At 51.3% G+C, this 25568-nt stretch overlaps 1 protein-coding gene across 1 annotated transcript in view; it reads right to left on the reverse strand.

Moving 5' to 3' along the window:
* Nucleotides 1–25568, reverse strand: part of CABIN1 (calcineurin binding protein 1) — a 156345-nt gene that overhangs the window by 9856 nt on the left and 120921 nt on the right. The window contains exons 24-26 of the mRNA XM_006874951.1: nucleotides 21889–22074; nucleotides 19786–20111; nucleotides 13426–13539 (exon numbers count right to left, since the gene is read on the reverse strand). Coding sequence (XP_006875013.1) covers nucleotides 13426–13539; nucleotides 19786–20111; nucleotides 21889–22074 — 626 coding nt within the window. The remainder of the gene's footprint in view (nucleotides 1–13425; nucleotides 13540–19785; nucleotides 20112–21888; nucleotides 22075–25568) is intronic.

A 25568-nucleotide genomic window follows, 5' to 3' on the forward strand; every position in this document is an offset into this window, starting at 1 on the left:
GTACGCAGTGGCCTGGTGCTGGGCAGTGCATGTCTGCAGCACATGATCCAGCTCAATTGAGAGGCCTGGGCACCTGGTCAGGACCACCACAGAAGGGTTTCAGTGCTAGGCCCACCTCTTGAGGGGGGTACAGGCAAGGATGCGGGTTGTGTGTCTCTTGTTCACTGGGCCTCTAGTACCCATAAAGCTGAGAGAACTGATACCACTTCCTAGCCCCTGTGGGAGGGAAGACCAGTGAGAGGGGCCTGGAAAAGGAATGTTCCAGGTCACAACTATAAGCCTGGCCTCCCAGTCCTGTCTGGGGATGCTCTGATATCTGAGAGTCCCATCAGGGTAAGGGCCCATACTGTCCTGCCAGGGCTCCAGTGCCACATATAGGCCCAACCCTGGCAGGAATCTGTGCCACAGCAAATTACTTGTTGGGTGGCCATGGGTTTCCCAGGGGTGTCCTGCTTGGTGGGAGAGAATGACTCACGTGGTTATGGTCCAGGGGTCAGGGTGAGAAGATAGAGGCTCACCTATAAGGGTTTATGAGCTGAGAGAGCAAGTGATTGTACCAGTGATGTGTGTGTGTGTGTGCATGAATGGATATAGGTCAGTACTAGTGTATATGAGAGCATGAGCATATGTGGACATGTAAGTGCATATAAATGTATGTGTGTGTATAGTGTGTACGCATGCACATGTGTGGATGAGTGTGCACAAATGTGTGTATGTATAGTGTGAAAATGTATGAATGCATATGTTGTGTAAGAATAAGCGTATAAGAGAAGGCTTCAAAAAGTTCGTAGAAAAATGGAATTTTTCCATGAACTTTAAAAATATCCCTTATAGTATGTGTATATGTGAAAGTGTGTGGTATGTGAATGTATATATGAACATAAATATGATTTGTGTATAATGTATATGTAAGGAGCTCTGGTAGCACAGTGATTACAAATTGGGCTGCAAATCTCAAGGTCGACAGTTCAAAACTACCAGCTGCTCCGCGGGAGAAAGATGAGGCTTTCTGCTCCTGTAAAGATTTACAGCCTCAGAAACCCTACACAGGGTCGCTATGGGTCGGAACCGACTCCACGTCATATAACCACCAATAATGTACATGTATGTGTGTGAATGCTTGTACAAGAGTGTGCATGAGTGTGTATATCTGTGTTGCATGTGTGTGTATAAACAGTACATGTGTGAGTGTAGCATAGTGTGAATGTGCATGAGTATATACAGTGTTGAGTGTTAATGTGAGTGATGTTGTGTATATATCAGGGGGTGTGGGGCTGTAGGATAAGCACTAGACCAAAAGTTCAGTTTGAATGGCAAGGTCACCAGTCTACTCCTTGAAAACATTATACAGGGTTGCCGTGAGTCGGAACTGACTCAATTGCAACAATTTACAACACTGCACAACAGCATGCATGTGTATGAGTGTGTATATATGAGTATGAGTATGTGTAGAATAACAGTGTATGTGAGTGGGTGTTGGAGCCAGAGGTGGGGCCTGTCAGATGGATGACCCGGGAAGCCACTGTAGAAGGTTTGGCTGGAAGGCCGACCCAGGGGCAAGTCTGCCTTCCTCAGGGGCTACCGCCACTGTGTGTCCAGAGCAGCATGGGCATGTCATTTTTACCTTGATTTCTCAGTCAGTAAACAGCAGAGCTGTTTCCCAAATCGTCATAAACTCACACCATTTAAAGTGGCTACAGAGCACCTCAGCCCACAGAAGCAATGTGGCTCAGCTATCCCTGAGCAGCTGTCCTGTCCATGAAGAATGCTGGTTGCTCTCCCTCCCCTTGGAGTATGTGGTAGAGTTGGGATCTGGGTGCCCAGCACCCCAGTGGTGAGGCTGTGCATGAGGCAGCTGGATCTGAGAGTCCCATGCATACAAACACAGTACTAACACACCAGAGGGAGAGCCTGTTCCCTGGGTGGAAGATTCTGGCAGCCCCCCCTGGCACGGCAACAGCAGTGACTCAGTGCACAGGGCAGGCGAAGGCGGGAGTTGCTGGCATCCCATTGCTGGGAGCTGCTGCTTAAGAAGGAGGCACAAGCTGCCCTGAGCTGAGGATAGACTGGGGGTTGAGAGAGCTGGGAACTTCTGCCAGGAGGGGTGCCTGGGTAGGGATGTCACAAAAGGACACCTTAGTGCTGTAGCGGGACCCCCAAACTGAGCAGGGGGTGGGGACAAAATCAGAATTGTAGACACCTGGGTCCATAGCATCAATGGGCAAAATACCAGTATCCTCCATAGTCTTAGGAGACTGACCCCTGAAAACCCATAAAGTCACCTCAATTGACTGGCGAGGGGAGCAGGTGAGGCCCTGGAGACTGTGCTCACAGGGGTTAGCAAGCCCACAAACAGGGAAAGCTCTAGTACAAGCCACCACTCACACTTCACACCTCCCCCAAGAGAATGCTACTTAAGGACACAAGGCCAGCAGCATCCAGCCCACCTCCGGTCGACCTGCCTTCTCCCTGCCCACCCCCACAAGATGAGTGCTCACACAGTGCCAGCAGGTCCCCAGGGAAGAGCCACCTCAGTCCACTAGATAGATCCAAGCAGGGGACCATAGAAGAAAGGTGAGTGCTAACACCCTGGGGGCAGGAAGTCCCTGCAGGTTCCACACACACCCATAGGGCCACCTCCCTAACCTCAGGGTGATTCCCAGGCTGCTAGGGCGACCCTGCCCCCCCCTCCCCTCCTGCCCTGTGGTCCCTGCTACATGAGCTGGGTGGCCTAGGGCCAGGGATTCCCCTGCATCATCCACAGGTTATCTCTGGGGATGCCTGCAATTTGCCAGAGCCGCACGCAGCTCTCCCAGTTTTTCTCAGGTCCCTGGCAACGGAGTCCTTGCGCTGAGCCAGGTCCCTACAACTGCGGGCTGTCCCACCCCCAACCCAGGAGCAGTCCAAAAGACAAACAAGCAACTGCAGGCGCCTAGCCCCACCCCGGCTGCACGGTGCGCCCCCTGCCCGCCCCCTCTGGGCGCAGGGACAGTTCTCCCGCCCCCACTGGGCGGCTATTGGCAGCCAGAGACTCCCCCCCACTCCCGCTCACCATCCCCGGGCAGCCCGCGCTGTTCCTCCTCGCTGCCGCCCGCCCGCTGCGAAGTTGCCCAGACCCGGCCTGGCGGTCGGCTTTCGGTTTCGGTGGCGCCTTGCAATGCAGCGCAGAGCAGCGCAGCGCAGCCCCAGTGCGCCGGCCAGCACTGGCTAGGCCCGCTCGGGGATTGCGCCTCTCCTCCGAGGCGCCCCGCGTGCACCCCCACACGCTGCCCCGGCCGCCCACCTGACGCTGCGCAGGGGCCCCACAGCCGTCGCCTGCCAACTTCTTCCGCAGGCGCACCAGGGAAGCCCCAGCCCCCGTGGACTGGCTTCCTGCTGCGCCCTAGGCAGCCCGGCCAGTGGGCCAGGCCCAGGGGAGACGTGATGGCAACCCAGCCCCCGCCCCGGGTGCTTTCCTACCCGCCGGCTCCGTGGCATCTGTGCAGTGGGGCAGGGGCGGGCGCAGGGCCATGGCCGCCGAGGCGGCTCCACGGGCCGGGGCGGGGCGGGCTGAGCCGGCCCGGGCGCGGGCTTGCTGGGCCTGGCTGTGGGCCCAGCACCACTGACTTCGTCGGCCAATCCTCACGGGTCCAGGTCTATCTGCCGGCACTGCGATGGGGGGCTGCGGAGCCCTTACCGCGGGAAGTTGGGGATTGGACAGTCCAGATGGGGACCACCCTGGGCACGGGGCCACAACAGGAGCATGGTAGGGTTAGGTCTCCTACGTGTGTAGGGTACAGGGAGCTGTCGCCACCTTGTACACGAGGTGGCAATCGCACAGCACCCCTGGCATACGTGTAGGGAAGTGAGAGGCCACACTGCTGAACTCTAGCAGTGGGGGCAGAAGAGCACCTCTGAGAGTGACATGTGTAGAGACAACTTAGAGGTGTTTACAGCAGAGTCTTGGAGTCCTGGTGTGGCACTGTGGGCTAACGCGTCAGACTGCAAAGTCAGTCTGAACTGCAAGGTCGGTGGTTCAAGCTCACCAGCTGCTCCTTGGAAACCCTACACAGGGTCACTATGGGTTGGAATTGACTCGACAGCACTTAACACACACACAGCAGAGTCTCAGAAATCCTATCCTTGGTGGCTATGAATCGAACTAACTCAATGGCAATTAATAGCAGCAGCAACAAAATTTCCGGTGTGGCATTGTACGGTAACAATGAACTGCTAACCAAACAGGGTCATCGGGATAAGCCCACCAGCTGCTCCTTAGAAACCCTATATGGGGAATCTATGAAACCCTAAGAGGAATCTCTAAGTAACTAACTCAACAGCACTTAACAACAGCAGGAAATTCCCCAGGGTCACCGAATACAACCCCATCACTTCCCAGTATGGCTGTGTCAGTAGTAATAGTAGGTGCTTGGCAGAGGGTGGGCTAGCCAGGGAAGTTTAGGAATCCCCTGTCTCAGCCTCTGCTTTGCAAGCCTCACCCCTCCTGCTGGGAGGCTACTCCTCCATGTTACCTCAGAAGGGTCACTGCGTCTATGTCACAGAAAAGGGAGGCCCTCACTCCAGAGTCCACACTGTGTCAACTCCCAGTTTTGGTCGGGGTGGGCACAGGCAGCTTGGGAACTGCCCATCTCTCCTGGCCACTGCTTCTAGGGAAGGAAAGGCAGAAGCCAGCCAGTGGGGGGTGGGTGTTAAGAGGCCTGAGCCCTTGGCTGGAATGGGTCCCCAATACACAGCTACTCTGGTCATCCACAGGCCCTTTTGTGACTCACTCATATCCAGACAGAGAAGACCAAAAGCCTCAGACACTGCTTTGCCATGGGGTCTTTACCATGCCCACCTATCTCTCCACTCCAGCCCTGAGATATACGAGTCATATGAGGGCAACAGGGCGCTGGTCAAGTGCTGTCCAATCAACCTCTCCTGGACTCCTGTAAGGACAGGTGCTACCTCCCCACCTCCACCTCTCTCGACTTGTACTCCTGATCATCCTGTCAGTGCTGAGCAAGGAACAGCAGAGAGATGAGGAAATGGTCTGGCAGGGCAGTCCCGGGCAGATGGTGTCAGCCCCTGGTACAGAGTGCAAGTCACATCTGCCCAGAGCACACTGTGGTGGCTGGTAAGACCTAGTGCTCCCATCAGCTGTGGGCTTGAGCCTAGGGCAGGGCTGTTGTATGAGGGCAGCTGGGCTGCCTAGGGGACCATGTGGCCAAGAAGCACCTGCAGCCATCATAACCCAGAGTCTGGGCCTGAATCGACCTGGTTCCTCACTCAGTAGCTCATCACCTCACTCAGGCCCCATGTGATAGACTGTCTTTCTCCTAGACTATATCATATGTGCCAAGAAGCTACTTTCAAGTTAACGGTCCTCATCCTGAGCTGAGCGTTGAGGGTTCCAAGTGGTTCCACACCCACCTGCCCTCTGCTCCAAGCAGCTGGGCCTGGCAATTCCCTACCTGCACCCATGGACCTCTCCCTCAGGCACAGACACCCATCTCTACTATTTTTTGACAAGCTAGAGCTTTTGCTTAACAATGGTGAAGTGATACAGCCATCAAACACCTGTAGATGACACTGAGAAGACACAAACTATTGAGAAAAAGTGCCACCTAGGCTGACAAAGTACAGCTGATACGGCAGGGGTGGTTCCTAGTTCTTGGGCTGTGTCTGCCCTGGCAAACTAGGCCACACCGACCACTCAAAACCATATGATCAGAAAGTTCTGAGCACCTGGTTTGTGGAGAGCAAAGTGGCCCTCAAAGTCACCCACTTACTAAGAGGAAACCACTGTGCAGAGAGGGACTACCCAATCCCCGTCCCCCAAGGCAGTTGCCAGGGTGACTGTGATGGCCTGCCTATACCCATGTCCATGCCAGCTTGACTCACTTGACCCTCCCAACCCAGTTTGGAGCTCAGGGTGAGAAGTAAAGATGGGACTTCCAGAAGGCAGAGTGGGTGCTGGCAGAGCAGAGTGGAGATAGAAAAGAACAGGAGGGAAGAGGTCAGCGTAACCAAGGGTAGCCCTTGGCTGGGGTCTAGAGAAGAGGTAGGGTGGATCTCAGAACTAGATCTAGGGAAGAGGGAGGATGGTTGGCTCCAAGGTCTTAGGGCAAGTGGGGACTAACGAGGCTCAGTGTGACAATTGGCCAGGGCCTCCTAGGGTAATGGGTGCTTACAATGGGCTGCTCTAAGCCATGGAGACGAGTTGTTCCCCAGACTGCTAGGACAGACCATTTTTAGGGCAGCCACTGCAACCAAGAACAGCTGCATTGTACCTCAGTCTTTATGGTTGGCCACTGTGGGGTTCTGAGAGCTCTCACTCCGAGTGGAGATGGGGGCAATGATTCAGGCTCTGGGTGGTGGCAGTGACCATGGCTGGACCACAAAGCAACCTGCTACAGGGTAGGATAGGCTGGTCCATCCAGAGAGGCAGCTAGGTTTACAGCCAGTCTTTCCTTGCCGAGGCTTGTCCTGCAGGGCCAAGTCTAGCCCCAAATCTGCATAGCCCACCAGGCCTGCAGGGCAAACATACCAGTGATCCTCCCACCAGTGGGCAGAGTGGTTCACAACCTGCAGGATGCTCCAGGGGGCTGACAACAGAACCTGCCCAGACCCAGCCCTCCTTGTCACTCCCCAGCCTGCCAGCTGAGCTACACAAGTGATGGAGTTGTCTGGCACTCTGGTCCCTTGGAAATGGGGTGGTCTCAGGCTGGGATCTGGAGCTCTGATTTGGACGTCGATCTGATTCCTCTCTTAGAAGCAACTTGGTTAAACTTTCCAGATAGGAAAAGCAGAAAAAGAAAGTGAGAGGATGGGGCGGTGATGTGTGGCAGAGCAGATTTCAGGACAGAAGCGGGTCAGAAGGGCGGTGGAGCCTCTGGGAGAAGAGCTGGTGTTGGGTGATTGCCAGCAGGACGTTGCTCTGGCCTTTCCCAGCCCGGCTGGAGCAGCCGCCCACCAGCTGTGTGAGAAAGGCTTCTTTTGGAAAAAGGTCTGGAAAACCAGTGAGCTCATCGACTGAGGCCAACTCTGGAGACTGGGAAGCAGGTCAGAAGAGGCCTAAACCCTGAGAGTAGGCAGGGTCTGGCTGGGAATGGAGCCGTGGCCGGGCCCTCCTCCTCGTCATATGCTCCCACTGGCAAATGGCGAACCTTCACGCCAGAGAACCACCTCCATCCTGTGCTTGAAACTCGTTGGGAGTACCAGAGCTTGGCAGTCACTAGCTCAGACTCTCAGATACTTACATGAGGGGGCTAGGCATGTGGCTCATGTGGCTTGCCCTTCTTTGGACAGTAGAGAGACCATGGCAACTGGGAAAAGGTTCCTTCTGCAAACTCTACAGTCTTGGATGTGAGGCTGCCTCTGCACACCTCTCAGACAGATGAGGGCTGGACACCAGTTGGTGTTCATGGGAGAGGAAGACACAGGACTCTTCCTACCTGGCCCCAACTCTAAGTACAGTCAGGGGATGGTCAGAGACAAAAGCAGGAAGTGAAGATGAGAACTGCAGCTTGGATACATAACAGAGGTTGCCCATAGAGCATATGCCCCCCAAATACACAGAGTAAATGTCCACAGGCAAGGCAGGACAACTGGCCTGTGACAAATCTTATAGGTGACAGATGCAGCATTGCGACAGTCAATGGCAGTTGGAAGGCCTCAGGGACCCTGGAGGACAGCACAATGGTTGAGGCCAGGCCTCGGCTCTGAGATGGGCCAGAGGCGGGCCCCACGTCCCCACTGGAACCTGAGGACCTGTCCTCTCGTGGGGCAACAGCAGCAGTGCCTTTCTCTGGGTCCCAGGAGATGCTGTCAGCCAGGCCCCTCTGGGACTTTGGCCTCAGGACCTTGCCCTCGTCTAGGGGTTCCAAATTTGGGACATTTTAGGATGGCCCTCTCGCCCTGGCCTGGTGAGTTTCGTGGGGGCAGAAGGGGAATGATACACAGGAAAACCACTGCTTTCCATTAGCAGGGAGGTACCATCCCAAATGATCTGGCACTGATGGGTGGCCTGAGGGTCTGCCACCTCAGCTCCCATCTCTGGTCCCTCTCTCTGTCCCCTCCAAAGGAGCCCAATACTGGCATTCTCCAAGCCCTCAGCTGGAGACAGTGTTTCTTTGGTAGGAACCAGGGCACAAAGCTCAGAAGGCACTGACAGCCTCCACCTCTTCAAAGAGGTTCTCAGTAGGGACTGTGAACTGACTGGGGTCTGCAGGCACCCTTCCTCCTCTCAGGCCAGGACCCCCAGCCTTTGTGTACCTTTGCCTTTAGCCCTGGTTGCACCTCCAGACAGCACACCAGTACCCAGAGCAGCCCCTCTCTGCCTGGCTGGGACTGTGGTCCATGAGCATCAGAAGGACTTGATAGGAATACCCAGTCCAAGTGCCAAACTCTGAGAAACAATATGAAGCAGGAAGAAAGGCCTGCACTGAAGAATGCTCACCCTTTCATGAACGCGAAACAAGTTAACTCAATAGACGGAACGGGGTCACAGGGAGGACGACAGCATCAGAGTATGTGATGTAGCCTGGAGATTGTGTGCCCAGCTCACATGCCCATCAGCAAGGGGCCATCAGGGGATAGGTCTCCCTGCCCAAATGCCTTGACATGGCTGTAGAGCTGAGTCCACATCTAGGCAAAGGCTGTCTCTGGATGGCCTGAAAGAGCAGGTATCGTGAGTGACCACCATGAACTTTCTCACGCTGTGATTGAGGGTGCATGGCATGAGCTGGGATGTCTAACACTGTGTTGTGGCCCTGTTAGGGCAGTGGGTCTCTAGAGTTTTCCAGGAAGCTGTGAGTATCCCACAGCATCAAGAGGAGTCAGATCGGTGAGGTCCAAGTCTCGGACTGACGCCACAGTGTTCACCCTAGAAAGATGCTGAGAACGTGAACTATTTCCTTTGTTTATTCTTTGTGCCGTTGGCTCGCAGATCATCTCAACAAAACTAAAAATAGGGCAGTTCGGCAGCTCCTCAGATGGCCAAGCAGCTCCCAGTTCATTGGCTGAAATTTTCCATCTGTTCTATTCTTCCTGACATGACTGGGTTTCCTCTCAAACTAAGCAGACGAGCAAGAGCCCAGCACTGGCACAGTTCATCTACCCACCTCAGGCGACTCGAGATTCTTAGAGGGTGAGGCTTGGTGGCCAGGGCAGGGCAGGAGTTTCTACACAGCCATTGGTGACCTCTAGGGGATAAGAGGAGAGGAGGAATAGCCACCACCAATCCTACCAATCAGATAGTGTTGGCAATCGGCTTATCCTGAGGGATGTGGACAGCTAGTCCAGACAGCCTCTCCATGCAGGATTCTACTCCTCTTGGGGATGTTCCTGCTATGCCCGTTGAGGAGCGGGCATGCCCACAGACTCACAGACCCCAGGCTCCCACCCACCTCCTATGCCAGCCCTTCTATACCCAGAATCACCTCAGCTAGAAGCCCAGCAGTCTGTGTGTGCTACCATACCACTGACCATAACAGAGCTCATAACTAGTCCAGGTACGAGTGCCCACTGCTGCATGGCTGGGCAGGCAAGTCCTCATCCCTAAGGCAGGACCTCAGTGCCTGTGGGGCACCCTCAAAGATAATCTGTGGAGCCCTTGAGAACACTATCACTTCCAGCCCTGGCCCCAGTCGATCTATGGTGGCCATGTGACATCTTGGGTGGCTTTGCTCAGGTCAGTACCCCTAGTCCACCTAGGGCAGCCACATGACATCTCAAAGACATCTCTCTATTGTAGCCTCTTGGCCCTCACAAGCAAGTACACACTGTATCTGGACAGATAGAGACTAGGAACCTAGCCTCACCTACATAGCATGCCCAGGGCTCTGTAGACCCAGTCCTGGTCCTAAAGCAACTTTGAGGCATATGTCAGGGCCTCCTGTCCCATTATGTGAGTACCTGTCCATGGGTAACTCCAGCCTGTGTAGAGAGTCCCCAGGTCCAGGGATAACCTGCTACATCTGTTTTATGGGTAAACCCCAGTAGATGGCTGCTGGGCCAAAGCAAGCAAACATTTTGGGGAAGGACGGCGAGAAGCTCTGGCTGGATTACTACAGGAATGTTTTGGAATGAACTACGAAAAGATGCCCTGTATAGACAGGCCTGGCCCCAGGGATAGTGGCCTCCTTGGTGGTGCTGTCAAGAGGCTGCCTGGGAACTTGTCTCAGCACAGCACTGGCCCTTGTCATCCTCCAGGACTCTCCTGCCTCAGGACAAGACCCAGGGCACACTCCTTGTCTGGTCTAGCTCACCAGGGCTGTCTCTCCTCTGGAGGTGCACATAACCCCCAGACCAGCATGCACCAGGATGGGGTCATCTCTGGGCCAGGCCTGCACACGGGCTATACAACCAGTGAGAGCAGTCTAAGTGGGACCCAGGGGACTGTGGGGGAGGCCAGATGTGCCAGAGCCTGAATGCTATCCAGCAAGAAGGCCTCCCCCTAGGAAAACCTGAGGCTGACAGAATACTAATCCTGGATGTCCTGAGGGCACACAGGCATCAAGGAGATTGTCCCTATGGGACCTCCAGTACATAGCTGGGTCAGCCTAGCTGGCCTGGATCTCAGGGTGACTGTAGGACTTGGGCCAAGCACTAGTCTTCCCCAAGTCATCCTCATGTGGGGATGAGGGGACCTAGGAGCCCAGGAGGCAGTGACCCTGGGGCCATCTCCCCTTCACACACACTGGTGGGGGCCATCAGTTGGCAACCTCATAGGTAGTGACCCTTACCACCTTAAGCATGGTTCTGGACAATGGACTTCACAAACACAGGCACCCTGTGGTACCCAACACTTGGGGCTCCCTCAGGCAGTGCTCATGCCAAGCCCCCATCCCTGGCTCCCCAGTGGAGAAAAGCAGCAGAGTCAGGTGACTCTAGGACCCAGGGGCTGGGTGTGTGGCTGCTCTGAGCCCCAGCCACCATCTCCCACTGTTCCCTGAGACTCCTGTATGTGTCCATCACACTTTCCCTCATGCCCACACATAGCAGAGATGGGGGCAGCTGAGAGACCAGTATCCAGGACTATCTGCTGCTGATCTGGCACAGCCAGTCCCTCTGAAATAAGTAACAGGATCTCAGCCAGGACCAAGTGCAGGGCCACACTGGTCAACAACCTGTGCCAGCTTTGGTGAAGACCAGGAAAGGGCACTGACTGGGGTCCCTGTAGTCAGAGCAATGAGCTGAGCTGCAATCGACTTGGCCTGCATCTAGGAGCAGGGGTTCCCAAGGCACAGGCTGGGGAGGAAGGACAAGGGGAGGGCAGGGAGCAGCGCCCTGGGGAGGGGCCGTACTGCCAAAGAGTGAGTCTCCCTCCCTCCCCAGCTCCATTCTTTCACTCTTGCCATCAGGCACACACCCAGCATTCACATGGTGCAGAGCAGCCACCTGTGTGCAGGGCACTTCTGGTCTGCAGGATGATGGGCCAAGCGAGGAGACTTGATGTCACAGGTCATTTGGGCCCAAGCACATGTTTGCTAAGAGGGACTGCGGCCTCATACACAGTGAAGGACACATGGAGACTTCTCTGAGATGTTCTGCCAGGAAACAAGCAAGTCAGTGTCGAAAGCTCCAGGACTAGCCCATCTGTTGTGTGCACAAAACCCAATGCCAAGTTGATGACAACTCACAACATCCCTGAAGCACAGAGAACAGCTCGGCAGGGTCTCTGAGGCTGTCATTTTTATGGAAGCAGACTGCCACATCTTTCTCCTGAGGAGTGGCTGGGGGGTTTGGACCACTGACCCACTAGGACCCTTTGCTTTGTGCACACACTCAGAAAAAGAGAGCATTCCCCCATAGAAGAGTAGGTACCTGGGTGGGCAGGCAGGGTCTAGGCCACTGCGATGGGCTGGTTGGGTCTACAAGTGAAAGACTGTGGCTCTGTGACCCACACAATTTTCAACAACTTTCATTTAAAAGTAACAGGATGTCCCCAGCCTGGGTTAGGAGGAGGGCTGTCCAGTCAACAGGCCAATGGAAGAGCATGCAAAGGCGGGGCAGCATGCGGTCCAAGACAGTAAGGACTGCAGGGCATCTGCTGGCTCTGTGCTCACCCCTGCACCATTTAGGGGTCTAGCCTCCACTCTTGCACCCTTGACCAACCCCTGGCAAGGTAGTGGGCCCAGCGAGGCCTAGAAAGAGAAGCGTCAGCTGCTCTCCTGACCCTGTGCACCTGTAAGCCCCGGGTGGCCCTCAGAAACCTCTGCTCCCACTTGGTTAAGTGCACGGGACAGGGACAAGGTCACACACTGAGCATGCTCCATGCCTGGGGCAGGGCAGAAGGGGGTGGGAAGGTGAGAAGGAGAGAGCGGAGGGGAAGCGGGGCCCATCAGTGGAGATTCCACCCCTTGGATGCTTTGTGGGAGGAGGAGTCACGTGTCTACTATTCAAACATTTACGGTACTGCAAACCTTTTGACCCATAAGTTCTAATTCTAGAAATGAAGACTTGCATATATGTACAAAGATGAGTCATGAAACATTGTGGTGACAAAGAACTGGAAACCGTCTAAATATCCACTAAGAGGCCATGGTGAATGGGGGTCATTCACACGTTGGGGTTCAGAAGAATAAAATTCCTCCAATGTGCGCCACAATAGACTGTTGCATGACAACTCAAGGCAAGGCGGTCAATGGAAGTCTGTCAATGGACAGGCAGGCACTCCCTGGAGGGAAGCCCACAACATTACGTAATGTGCATATTACGACGGCATCTACTACAGCGTCTACAATACTGACAAACAGAGGGCTGCAGACACAGGCCCAGAGCCCCTGTTCAGCCCGAAAACTGTCTCCACCACAATGGTCCCCAACCCTCCAATTCCCACCATGTAATGCAAAACCAGGGAAAATACTGTGGCTCAGAGCTGGCTCCACTAGGAGGGATGACTTAGGACAGGGAGGGGAGGGTGGTGGGGGAAAAAGGCAGGGCTTTAATAAGGGCAGCTGGAACCACGAGGGGCAGGTAGGAGGCATCCAGGCCTCACAAAGACAGAGATCTGTGAAGGATCCCTTCTAGCACTGGAGTCAGAGATGCATGGGAAGCCCAGCACTTGCCAAACTTTGTCTTTATGCATTGTGCCCTGCCTCAAGCAGACCCTCTGAGACACCAAGACCACACACCAGCCTGTCAAGCACTCTAGTGGCAAGATCCAGGGACCTGGAGCCCCCCCTTACCACAAACTATGGTGGCTATACAATCCCAGGGTCCCAGGGGCCCTTGGAACTTGCCCAGCCTCTCTCCACAGTTGGCAGACCAGTCTTGAGGGTGCATCATGGTCACACCATGTGTCTGCTCTCCAAGGGGGCTGAAGCCTGTGGCCAAGAATGACATCTAGCAGGGTGGGTGGTGGGTGGCATATACCTCCTAGAAACATAGAGTGAGAGCACAAATGGGAGGCCTGGGAAAATCAACAAGCAAAGTACTCACGTTGAAGAAATTGGTCTTGTTCCTCTCGCAGAAGAGCCCCTGTGCGGGCATGTGGTGCAGCTGTTGCCATGGGATACTGCTACCTAGCAACACGTCTCGGGCCCACTGGAGGTTCTGGGGAGACAGAAGTAGGTTGGGAGTGAGTGTGTGGGCTGCTGGGCGCCCGTGGGGAGGGAAGGCGAGGTGTCCTCACAGCCTCCCCTGCAGACATGACTTTGATCACTGGCTACAGGGCTTGTTTCTGGAGCCTGTGTATGCCTGCAGGGCTGGCTTAAAGAGTATGGCCTCAGATGGCCTGGGGTGGGCACATACACAGGCCCCATGCCCTCCCTGTGTTCCAGAGCTTCTGCATGAATCTGGCACCCCTCTTTCTACTAGGGGACCTCCCCAAACCCAAAAGGCAGATCTGGTCTCATCTCTACCAGAGACCCATGTCTCGGGCCAGAGGGACTGCTCCGCTTGATACAAGGCCTTCATGCTGGGGAGGGGGCGTGTTCAGTGTCCGTGGTGGAACCCAGGGCTGTGGGTAAGAGCCTTTGGATCTCCTGATGACCCAGAAACAGCACACACCTTCCCCAGCTGGCCTGTCCATACCCTCCCGACGACCATCCTCCCACAGTGGATCCTCCAGCCTAGACCTAAGCATTCACATGTGTAACCCCCTCCAGCCTCAAAGTGACAAGACAGCCCAAGTGACAAGCATGCCGCTCAGCGGGTTCGTCCCTGGAACACAAGTGCTGGGACTAGAACGAGGATGGTGCAGCCCACCCCAGCAGGTCCTTCTCCTTGAGGTCTTTAGGACTGGGCCTCCACCCCTCAGCGTTCACACCTCTCCTCAGCCCCCAAGCCTGTGTGTCCTGCTGTCTGCTCTCACCTGGCCAGGCCATACTCACACAAATGGCTTTCATCACAACGTGAACCAAAAGTGGGACCACAGTCCCCCACTTTGTGGCCATGGGCCCCAGGCCCCATCTACACACAGGGGCTACCTCAGACATTTAGTGCTGCTACAACAGAATATACCTCCAGTGTATGGCCTTAGTGTTCTGTTGTTAAATGCCATCAAGTCTGCTACAACTCATAGCAACTTCATGTACAACAGAACAAAACTCTACCTGGTCCTACGTCATTCTCACAATCCTTCCTGTGTCTGAGCCCACTGTTGCAGCCACTGTATCATTCCATTTTGTTGAGGGTCTTCCTCTTTTTCACTGACCCACTACTTCACCAAGTATGAGGTCTTTTTGCAGGGACTGGTCCCTTCTGTTGTCTTAGTTCTCTAGTGATGCAATAACAGAAATACCACAGGTGGATGTCCTTAACAACCAGAAAATGTGTCTCTCTCAGGAGGCTCCAGGGGAACTTCTCCCTCTGTGGGCTCTGCAGTCCCTGTCTCTCCAGCTTCTGCTTCCTTGAGATCTTACTCGCTTGCTTGTTTAATCACTTTAATAAAAGTAGTCCCTGAATTATAAACATCTGACTTTCACCGCTGTAAATTCCTCTAAAATACACTATATTAAAAACTCAACGTATATACAATAGTTTGTAATAACAAATGGGTGCTACTTTGTGACTTGCTGCAAAATGTTATTATTGCTGTATTATTATGGTGAAGATGTTTTATTGTATTTGGAAGTGTTTCTTCTAATGTTTTTCATGCACAGAAAAGTACACTATATACCATATACAAAGACAAACATTTGACTAATTGATGTTGCTGTTACTTAACACTTCCAACTTGATACAAATTTGACTGTTCTTTGTCATGGAAAGGAGTGAAAACATGGGCTAAATCACTGTGTCTGCTCTGCCCAGTGGTCCAGGTGCTAGAGGCCCCACTCCCAGAAACCAACTCTTTCACAAGCCCCTGGAAGCTGCTTTCTGCCCCACCTCTAAGCCTGCAGTGGACACTAGCAGGTCCAGAGGAGATGATCCCCATAGGGGCTGAGCGCAAAGTGAGGAAAGGTGTGGGTAAGGTGAGAATCAAGCTCAGACTTCCTTGCACAGGCCTGGGTCTCGGAAATGCCAGGAGATGGAGCCTGAGACCTCAGCCAGTGGGACCCAGGAAGCCCAGGAGCAGGTTCACAAGCTCTACTAGTGCTTGGCCACTGACTGGCCCCTGGGTTCAGGGTCATGGAGTCAAGGTCTCTCCTGATGGAAATCTAAACAACTCAGCCCAGGTGGGGCTCTCCAGCAGTCTGGTCAGCCCTGGTGGGTTTACAGAGTTGCCCTCTCAGACTTCTGCTCTGGTCTGCTTGGCCCTGGTGGGATCACAGAAGGGAAAAGGGCAGGAGACAGTCACCTGCACTCAGAACACATGAGCCCACCTGACTGTGGATATGTGGTGCCAAAGATATGCTCCTGACCCAATCCAAGAGGGTGAAAGACTCCAGCAGAAGCAGGAACACCTGAGCTGAATCTTCCACAGGATGTTTCAGGGTCAGGGGACTCTTCTAGTCAAGTTGGTGGAGAGACCAGGTGTGGACACACGCATGACCAGCAGGAGCTGTGGTAGGCTGTGAGGTGGGGAGGACCATGCTGCTCAGGGATCTGAGTGTGTCAGGAGCCAGGGGACTCCTGGGAGACCCTTCACTGCTCATGAGACTTGAGAACAGCTCCTCAGAGTCATGGTCTCACAGCTTCTTTGAGGCTCCTGGGGGCTGTGAGACCTGTCCCAATGGCCCTCTCATTAAAAATCCAAGAAAATAAAGTTCAACCAAGATTTCGGGATATGGGTGAGGATGAAGAAAGCCAAGGCCCTGCTTGCTGGCAGCTGTCCTGGACTGCATATACCCCTCTTATGGGTAGACATGGCCACACTCCAGCTATTCTGATGACCTTTCTACCAGACTGGGCAGAGTGTGAAGGGCTAGGAGGAGCCTCCAGGGCTCTCAAGAGGCTGAAAGGAGGCACTTGTGCAGAGTGCAGCTGGCCTAGGGCCGAGCCTACACTAGAGCTGATTGTCCCAGCCCAGCTTCCCAGGGCCCCAGAAGGAGCCAGACTAGATCGATGGCGAAGGCATAAAGCATCCAGATAGCTTAGGAGAAGGCCTGGCAGGGAGCTCACAGGGACAAGGGAAGGTGCCTATGGAATCAGTGGGTGCCATACTGGAGACCCTGATAGGTCCATACAAGAGGTAGGGGGGCAGACATGCCTTGCAGCATTCAAGTATGGAGAGATAATGATGGTCTTGGGCAGATCATGGTACCAGAGTTGTCATAAATTGAAGCTCCAAGAGGCTCAGGAGCTTTGCACAGCCATTTCCCCTCTCCACACACACACCTGAGGAAAGGTCCAGTTCAGGTAGCGGTGCCTAGGACTCACCACACCTGTGGAAGGTTATCATTCTTCCCTCGTCCAGACCCTGAGGAGAGCAGACTGGACTTTGTGGCTAGAAGCAAGCCATTGATCAGAAACCAAATCCAACTCACTGCCATCGAATGGATTGTGACTCATGGCAACCCTAGAGGACAGAGTAAAGCTGTTCCCTAGGGATTCTCAGGCTGTCAGTCTTTATGGGAGAAGACTGCCTCATCTTTCTCCCTCAGAGCTGCTAGTGCGTTCACATCCTTAACATTAGTAACCTGACACTTAGCCTACTGTGCCACCAGGGTCCCTTGTATCAGAAACAGTTGGGCTAAACAGAAAACAGTGGTTTTCAAATGGATATTGTGGGGTCCTGAAGCTAATATTGCAGGATGGGTCACGGCGGGAGGCCCCAGGAACTGTCTCCCAAGGACATCCAGAACATTGCTGTCTGCTCTGGGCGCCTAGGCTCCAGATCAGGTTTTGTCTGAATGAGGTCCAGGGCTTTTAAAAATCTGAAAACAGCTAATTCACATCATCAGGGATTCTGTGATGCAGGAGGGCACAATCAAAACACAACGATAGGCAGACTGGGAGGAGAAAAATTTGGAAAATCAGGACATTCAAAAGCCTCTGTGGATATAGGGGCATTTAGAAAGCCACCTGTATGCCAGGCAAGATGTGTGCTCAAACAGCAACTGAGGAGACCCTCCATTTTCCTCTGGAGCTGGTCCCTAGGTCCAGTGCAAGTCAAGTTCTGAGGGAGGGCCCCAGCAAAGGGTCAGTCTACCAGGCAGGTAGAGGGGCTTTTTAGGTTGAACACAAGCAGAGGGACAGAAACTTAAGTAACCACACATGTTCAGGACGGTAGGCTGTGCAGAAATAGGTAAAGTCACTACCCACAGCCTTCAACAATACAAAATATAAATTCAAGCCAAAACAAATTTTAAAAACCCAACATATGAATAAAAGGAATAATCTGATTCCTACTAGTGCTCTATTAGGTGCCGTTGATACAGCTCTGACTCATAGCAACTCCATGGGCAGCAAAACAATATACTGCTTGATCCAGATTATCCTCACAATCGCTACTATGTTTGAGCGCGTTGTTCCGGCACTGTATCAATCTATCTCGTTGAGGGTCTTCCATTTTTTTTTCTGACTCTCTATTTTACCTAGCATAATGTCATTTTCTTTGTCCCTCCTGATGGCATGTCCAAAGTATGTCAGATGAAGTCTGTCCATCCTTGCTTTTAATTACCACTTTCATGATATTCAAATGTCCCATTTTCAGCAAAAACAATAATAAAAATACCTACAAGGCATAAAAAGAAAGTAATTGCTCAGCAAAAGAATAAAGTGTTAAGAGTCATCCCTAAGGAAACCCAGACAAGGGACTTAAAATTTAGTTTAAAACAGTTGTAGTAAACACAAGGAGGCTTCAAAAAGCTCATGGAGAAAAAGGAGTTGAAAAATAATGGAATGTCTCCACAAAAATTTGAAGCCCCCTTGTATGCTCAAAGAGTAAAAAGAAAACACATCTGCATGGGCACTGACTGAGCCATTGGGAGCTAGAGCTGAAAGTGAAGTAGCCAACTGGTCTAAAGTGTGGGGAGGTATGTGTGAACTCCCAAGCTTGCAGCTAGTATCCATTGAGCAAGATTGGATAGCTAGCTGACTAGAACTCGACCAGATGAAGATAAAGATGCTTGATATTGCAAGCAAGTATAAATCGCTACAACTTGATAAACTGGACCTCTGCTTACAGATGCAGTTGCTCAAAATTCCAACCTAAATGGAAGGAGTCTTCATATTGAGGATCAACTTTGTTTTCTCAATGCACTGGGTTGACAGGGACAGGCAACTTAGACATTGGCTATCAAAAATAGGAGCTATAAAGGCATGAAGTGGCTGGCTTACAAACTTTCATGAGTGTGCTTAGTTTCAGAAAAAGGGGGGAAATGTAGAACCCCTTTGAATAGTCTTCCTTTTTTCCAGATGGATCTGATGAAAGGGGATGGTGGTGATAGGATTTTACGATTCAATTGTGAGTAATTGTTACCAGGGTTAACTGTGACTGTCACAACTACAACTGTAGAAGATGTGGAACTAAAAGGGGGAGTAATTAATCTTTCATTTCAGGAACAGGATCCCAGGACTATCAAGAAGAAAGAGCATGAGTGGAGTGTGAGATCCTACCTATAAAAGAGGTGACAGCAGAGATGGTAACATAGGTGATGGCCTGGAGAGATAGAGCAGTTGCGGACTCTAGATCCTCGGATTGAGAAGGACTGTGTGCCTGCAGGCAGGAGGCTGGCTTGCAAAATGTGCCTGTTGGACATTTAAATGAATATCTATTTCTTGTTTTGCATGTGTACATAAAGTATTTTTGCTTCGTAGATTTGTGAAAAATAAGATGAAAAAGAAAAGCCACAGGAAGGAAGCATGATAATTGTTTCAGGAAGGGGACTGTAATAATTTAGTTGCAGCAAAGCATATGATTGGTTGAAGTAAAGCTGATGATATTATCTAGCAACATTCATTCCATTCACAATAAAAAGTTTTAAAAAAAGAACACACATGTTAAGACACAGTCATGAGCTTTTCAGAGTTAGAGTAGAACATTCATGAACTAGAGCTGTGAGGGTGCCTGTTGAGCCCAGATCAAGGGCTCTCCAAGCCAGAAGGACTCCCAAGGCCAGAGGGACGATGCTGGACTAGCTCAGTATGGTGCACTGAGGAAGCAGAAGGTCCAGGGGGAGGACAGAGAAATGGCAGGGAAAGGGAGCTGGACACTGGGCAGGGAGACGCCCCAAGCTGGATCCCACATGGGAAGGCCCATGTGCTTTCTGGCTCTCCTTCTTATTCTACATGTATGCCAAGATCTGGCTAGGGTCCTGTCCTCAAGCCTTTCCCAGTCAACATTCCTTGCTGCACCCATCGCCTGTTACCTGGAAATCTGGACTACCTTGGACTATCCCCCAGCCATATTTCTGCTCTCCCATCTCCTACCTACCTAGGCAGAAGACACCTCTCCCTCCTGGCAGCTCTTACCCTGTGGGTCTTGCTGTAGGTGTAGAGGAAAGCCAGCCGGTACAGGCTCTTGTAGTGCTGAGGGAAGCGGCTGAGGCACAGATGGAAGGAGGCAATGCACTGCTCCGTGAGGAATTGGCGCTGTTCCTCTGCACCAGCCGGCAGCCCCTGAGGGAAAGCTGGCTCCCCCAAGGGGTCCCCTCGCCTCCTGGCCTCCCATGTGGAAGGGGCCGATGCTACAGGCTTGGTGGGATGGCAGACAGCATGGGGGTGCTCTGCAGCAGACCTCTGGCTGCCCTGTTCAGCCTGGAAGCCCTCTACATTCTCCAGGGGCTCATCAGCTTTTCCTGCAGTTGAGAAGGAAGAGATAGATGATCATCTTGGGTCAGGCCCTGCCCTGCTGTTGCATGACACCAGCAACCACACAGCACTCAGCATCTTCACAGGACACAGTAGAGCAGTAGCAGGTATGGCCAGCACTTCATATAAGACGGCTCATCACACCTTCCACTCAGGCCCGAGTGGAAGAAGGGGCAGGCTGCAAACCAGCTCTCAGGACACCCCTCATCACTGAAGGCTAAGTGAAGGTGGAAGATCCTGGAACATAATCACTGGACATTCATTCCCTGAGCCCCCAATGTGGCCATATTCAGGGGGCACCCTGAAAAGCTAGGGGACCTAACCCGCCACCACCTTGAGCACAAGAGTCACAGGTCTTACAGCACTGACAGCTGAGAGGCTGACCTCTGCCCACTTCTGAAAGCCTCTCACCCCATCAAAGAGGGTGACTCCACAGGACAGGCTCCCTAGGGTTGGCTGTATACCTCACTCCCACCCTACCCTGCAGTGCTCACACACCTCTTCTTGGTGAGCACTGCTCTGGGGAAGGAGTTCGAGTTAGGCAGTGATAGCTTGGTCAGTCTGGTAGTTCCAGGATGAGGAGGCCCAGCTAGCAGGGAAGGCCAACCCAGGAAACTATTGGTCAGGTCCTGGTCCATGGCATGGACCCCCCATGTGGACAAATCTGCTCTGCTTCGTATAGTAACAATGTGTGTGTGGCTGAGGATGGGGGGCGCTGCAGGGGCCAGAAGTTAGGGGTGGGATGGTGGGCAGTGTTTACAGGTAAATAAGTAAACCTTCTCTGCAGCCAAAGTTAGAGTACACAATAACATGAAGCACTAACCCCGGCAGCAGTTCTGTGAGTATCTCTCCTGGGAGCCTGGGGTGTCTGGTGAGTCCAAAGGAGGGGAAGCAGGACAACAGGTGCCTGTGGGACCCTGAGTGGTACACCCACGGAAGTGCATGACCAGGCCCCACAGTGGGAGCATCCTCAGGGATCACTGTGGACCACAGTGTCAGGGTGGGCTATTACACCCTACCTAGTTTCTCCTAGCATCCAGAGCCAGTCTAGCCCATGGCTTTTCCCACCTGTTGCCTGATGCATGGACAGGAGCCTGCAACACTAGCCCTGGATAATGCAGGTGGAGCAGGTACCAGAGCAGTGAGGAAGCACAGGAAGGATACGCATTGCATCTGCTGGCACAACAATGCTACCTTTCCATAGTGAGGACAGGAGCCGCTGAACCTTAGGGGCCACAGTGGCTGGGGCTGCCACCCACTGGGAAGCCCAAGAGTGTGGCAGAGAGAGAAGAGCACCACTGGTCAAGACCAGGCACTGGCTCCTCTAAACTGCCTGCTGGGCATGGGCTTAGACGGATACTTACTGCACCTATGCAGTCCAGCCCCTTCTCCTCAAGGTAGCAGGAAGCATGGCTCCGAGGGGGACAAGTTCCCCACCAGTTTGGAATACATGGTGGGAAGAGGCAGGATTTCACTGTGTATCTGGAGTTCCAGCAAGGCTGGATAGGTCAAAGGTGGCTGCTCTTGGCTTCACAGCCCCCATTGCACATGCCCCAGCCAGTTTGAGGGTGGAGAGGCCTGTGTGGACATCATTGTCCGTGAGGCCAGACTCCCACAGGGCACCAGTGACAAGCAGTTCTAATGCCCTCAGTAAGTTTTGTGGTTTTTTTTTAAGTTTTTATTGTGAATTATGTGTTAGTTTACATGGGTGAACATTATCTTTATATTCATCCTATCATATTTCATTTCAGTAAGTCTTTGTACCTCTTTCCTCTGTGGCAGCCTGCAGGTCTTTTCCCGTGGGCCCAACCTGGGAACTGGGAGTGGGTAGCTTCTTCTCAGTGTTACTGGACTTCCGGGAGCCTTCCAGAGAGCTGGCTGGCTCATTGAAGAAATCCTGCGTTGAGCTGGAGTCTGAGAGAGCCACAGCCATGCTGTCCTGGCTACGTTCTAATAGGAAAGGAGGGACGGAGAGGGTGGAAGCATAAGCCCACAGCCCCTTGCATGTGGAGGTGCCCCCAGGGTTCATTTTCTTTCTGTGGGCTTGGACCACCTTGCAGAGCTGTTCTGACACTGCAGAGCTGACCTGGCTGGAGGCCACCAAGTCATCCATCTCCACAGTGGGTCTTCAGGGGCCCCCACATGGGGTGCTCTGCTCAGTGTTTAACAACAACTGCTCTCATTGTTGATGACTCTAGTGGCATAGATACTCCCAACATGGCCAAGTACAAGCTACCAACATAGTGTCACTGAGCTGGAACTAGAAGGAGGCACAGAGTAGCTACCATCAAGCAGCATTTCTACTGTACAGGCTAGCGGGAGAGAGGCAAGAGCATGGCAAGACTCTCCCTCAGGTGGCACAAAAGGCCAAAAGATGAAGGCAGAGCTGGGAAATCAAAGGCAAACCTTCTGAAACACCAGCTCCCAAACTAAATACATATAGTATAATTTGAATTTGAAGCCAACAATGCACTGAAGGCAGCCATGGCAACAAAACCCAATTCCATCTTAACTTTGGATCCGACTAACTCATCTTTTTATACTAACAGTCAAAAGCAGAAAAGGAAACTTTATTTCAAGCACAAAAGTTATCTTGCATCAATCCCTTCTCAACTACATATGATATCTGGTATCAAATTAAAAAATAAAAACAACTAATGAAAACAACAAAACAAGAAACACACGTGAAGAAAGAAAAAAAGTCCAATGTCAACAGAGAAATCAATCAATGGAAGCAGGTTCAGAGATGACCCAGATATTGGAACTATCTTATGGAGAACGTACAACTATGTGGCACTGTTCAAACCCACCAGCTGTTCCTCGGAAATCCTACCCAGGGTCACTATGAGTTGGAACTGACTTGATGCCACTTAACAACATAATAACTATGATTAATGTAATTAATAACTATGGTTAATACAGTAAGACTCTAGTGGAAAAGAACAACATTCAGGAAAAGATAAGAGGATTTCAGGAAAGAAGAACTATAAGCAAGGAATAAACTGGAAATGCTATAAATAATCATTTTAAAAACTGTAAAAGATGAATGCCTTTGTCAGGCTTTTCAGTAGACTTGATAGCTTTCTGAGAGGGAAAAAGAAAATCTTGAAAATATATCAATATAAATAATACAATCAGAAAGGAAAAGAGTATAAAACAAACAGATCGGAGCACCCAAGAGCACCAAATACCTAACACACTAGCTGAAATCCCAGAAAGAAATGAGAAACAGGATGGAAAAGCTATCTTAAAATACAATGACTATCAGAGGCGGGGCTTGATGGCAGATAGGGTAGAGGTGCAGTGAAGGTCTCCGTCAGCAACAACACAGAATACCAGGCAAAGTGGGATCGGGGGAGAACTCCAAAACTCTGAACCACATATATAGAAATATTTTAAAAGTTTGAAAGCTTATAGCTAGTGGAACTTATAGCAAAAGCAAGATACCTTGTACTTTCGAACCTGCTGGGCTCAGCAGCCTGGAGTCACCAACTTGGGTGAGATCAAACGGCAAGACCAAGCAGGGTATCAAGCAGACCTGCCACGGAATAACACCTGCGGGAACCTCGTAGACAAAGGTGGACAATAATTTTTGTTTTGTTCTGACTTTTTTGGTATCTGTTCATTGGCCTCTCACTGTCTGTGCACCTCCATTCTGGTGACTAAAGGGGGTGCTGGAGCAAGTGGACACCCACTCCCACCACTAGAGGGTTTTTCTACCACACATGCACACAGATCCTCTCAGCATTTAAAGGGGCAGTCCCTGCTTAAAACCAAACAGAAGCGCAAAACAGTCACAGGCGGCACTGAATTGTTCATTAATAGGGAAAAGGCCAGAACGGGTTGTGGAGTGGGAGAGAGACTAAAAAAACTCATATTAGTCTACAGACTTTGTTTTTTCTCTCTATCCTCTCTCTTTTCTGCAATTATAGACTACAGTATCCAATCTGTTATTGTTATTTTTTTGCTGTTGCTGGTTTTTTTTGTTGTTGTTGTTGTCCCCCCTTTAACCCTTAGGGGACTCTTTCTCTCCCTATATTACCCAAGAAGAGACAGCAATTGCTGCCATATAGTCAACCTATAATCAATCACACCCTATAAAACTCCACAATCCAGGCAAGAACCAATACCAACTGCCATACACCAGGGAGGCAGACACACCTGCGAAAGTTACTATGAGTTAAGCAATAAAAAGAGTGAAAATGGAAGCCCATCTCTTGATCACATCTACCTGGAGGCAATCAGAAAGCATACGAAACACCAAAGCACACACACAAGTATTAAGGCCACAGATAACCACTGAACATGTTCAAGAAGCAAAAGCAGATGACCATAACAGTACATGTCTAGAAACAAGATAAAATGTCTGACACAAATGACCTAGAAGTAGACCTAGACTCCATTCTGGAAGGAGGGCAGGCCTTGGAAATGCCTGAAAATGAATTCAGAAAAAAGATTATAAAATGTTTCAAAAACATTGAGAAAAATAAGGAGGAAGTCAGGAAAGCACTATAGGAACAATCAAATAAGATAGATACAGCATTGGAAACAATTCAAAACCTACAGAAAGAGGGCCAAAAGATTAATACTAGAATATCAGAAATAGGCAATATACTGAAAGGGCAAAGAAGTAGAATTGAAGAGATCAAAGTCAGAACTGGTAAGCTGGAAAACAAATCTCTCAAAACTACAACGATAGAAGAGCAAGCAAAAAAAGGATAAAAAAATTTGAAGAAGGTCTAAGATTTATGTTGGACAACATGAAGAGGAGTAACAAGAATTATCAGCATTCCAGAACAGAAAGAATCACACAAATCCATAGAGGAGATAGATGAAGAGCTGCTGGAAGAAAATTTTCCTAACATCCTGAAAAGCGAAAAGATAAGCATTCAAGAAGCTCAAAGAAACCAGGAAGGTTAGACTCCAAAAGAAAATCACCAAGACATATCATAATCAAGCTCTCCAAAATCATAGATAAGGAGAGAATCCTGAAAGCTGCTAGGGAAAAGAGAAGTGTTACTTACAAAGACAAGCGAATCAGATAAAGCTCGGATCCCTTAACAGAAACCATAAAGGCAAGAAGGCAATGGGGAGACATATATATAAAACCCTGAAAGAAAAAAACTGCCAACCAAGAATCCTTTATCCAGCAAAGCTGTCAATCAAATACAATGGTGTAATCAAAACATTCCTGGGTAAACAGAAGCTAAAGCATTTTGCCAAAGCCAAACCTGCGCTACAAAACATCCTAAAGGTAGTTCTGTAGACTGAGAACCAACAAGAACAGACAATAACCAGAGATTGACATACTTGGGAGAACCTCCCGGAACTCAATAGACAACTGGAAGAGTCGAGAAAAGAACAAAACTGTAAGAACAAATTCAGAGGATCTGGGAGGTCAGTCTATGATCAAAACAATTACAATGTGAAAGAAGGTAAACACA

The sequence above is a fragment of the Chrysochloris asiatica genome, unplaced genomic scaffold (assembly GCF_000296735.1).
Source record: "Chrysochloris asiatica unplaced genomic scaffold, ChrAsi1.0 scaffold00306, whole genome shotgun sequence".
In the NCBI taxonomy this organism is placed as follows: Eukaryota; Metazoa; Chordata; class Mammalia; order Afrosoricida; family Chrysochloridae; genus Chrysochloris; species Chrysochloris asiatica.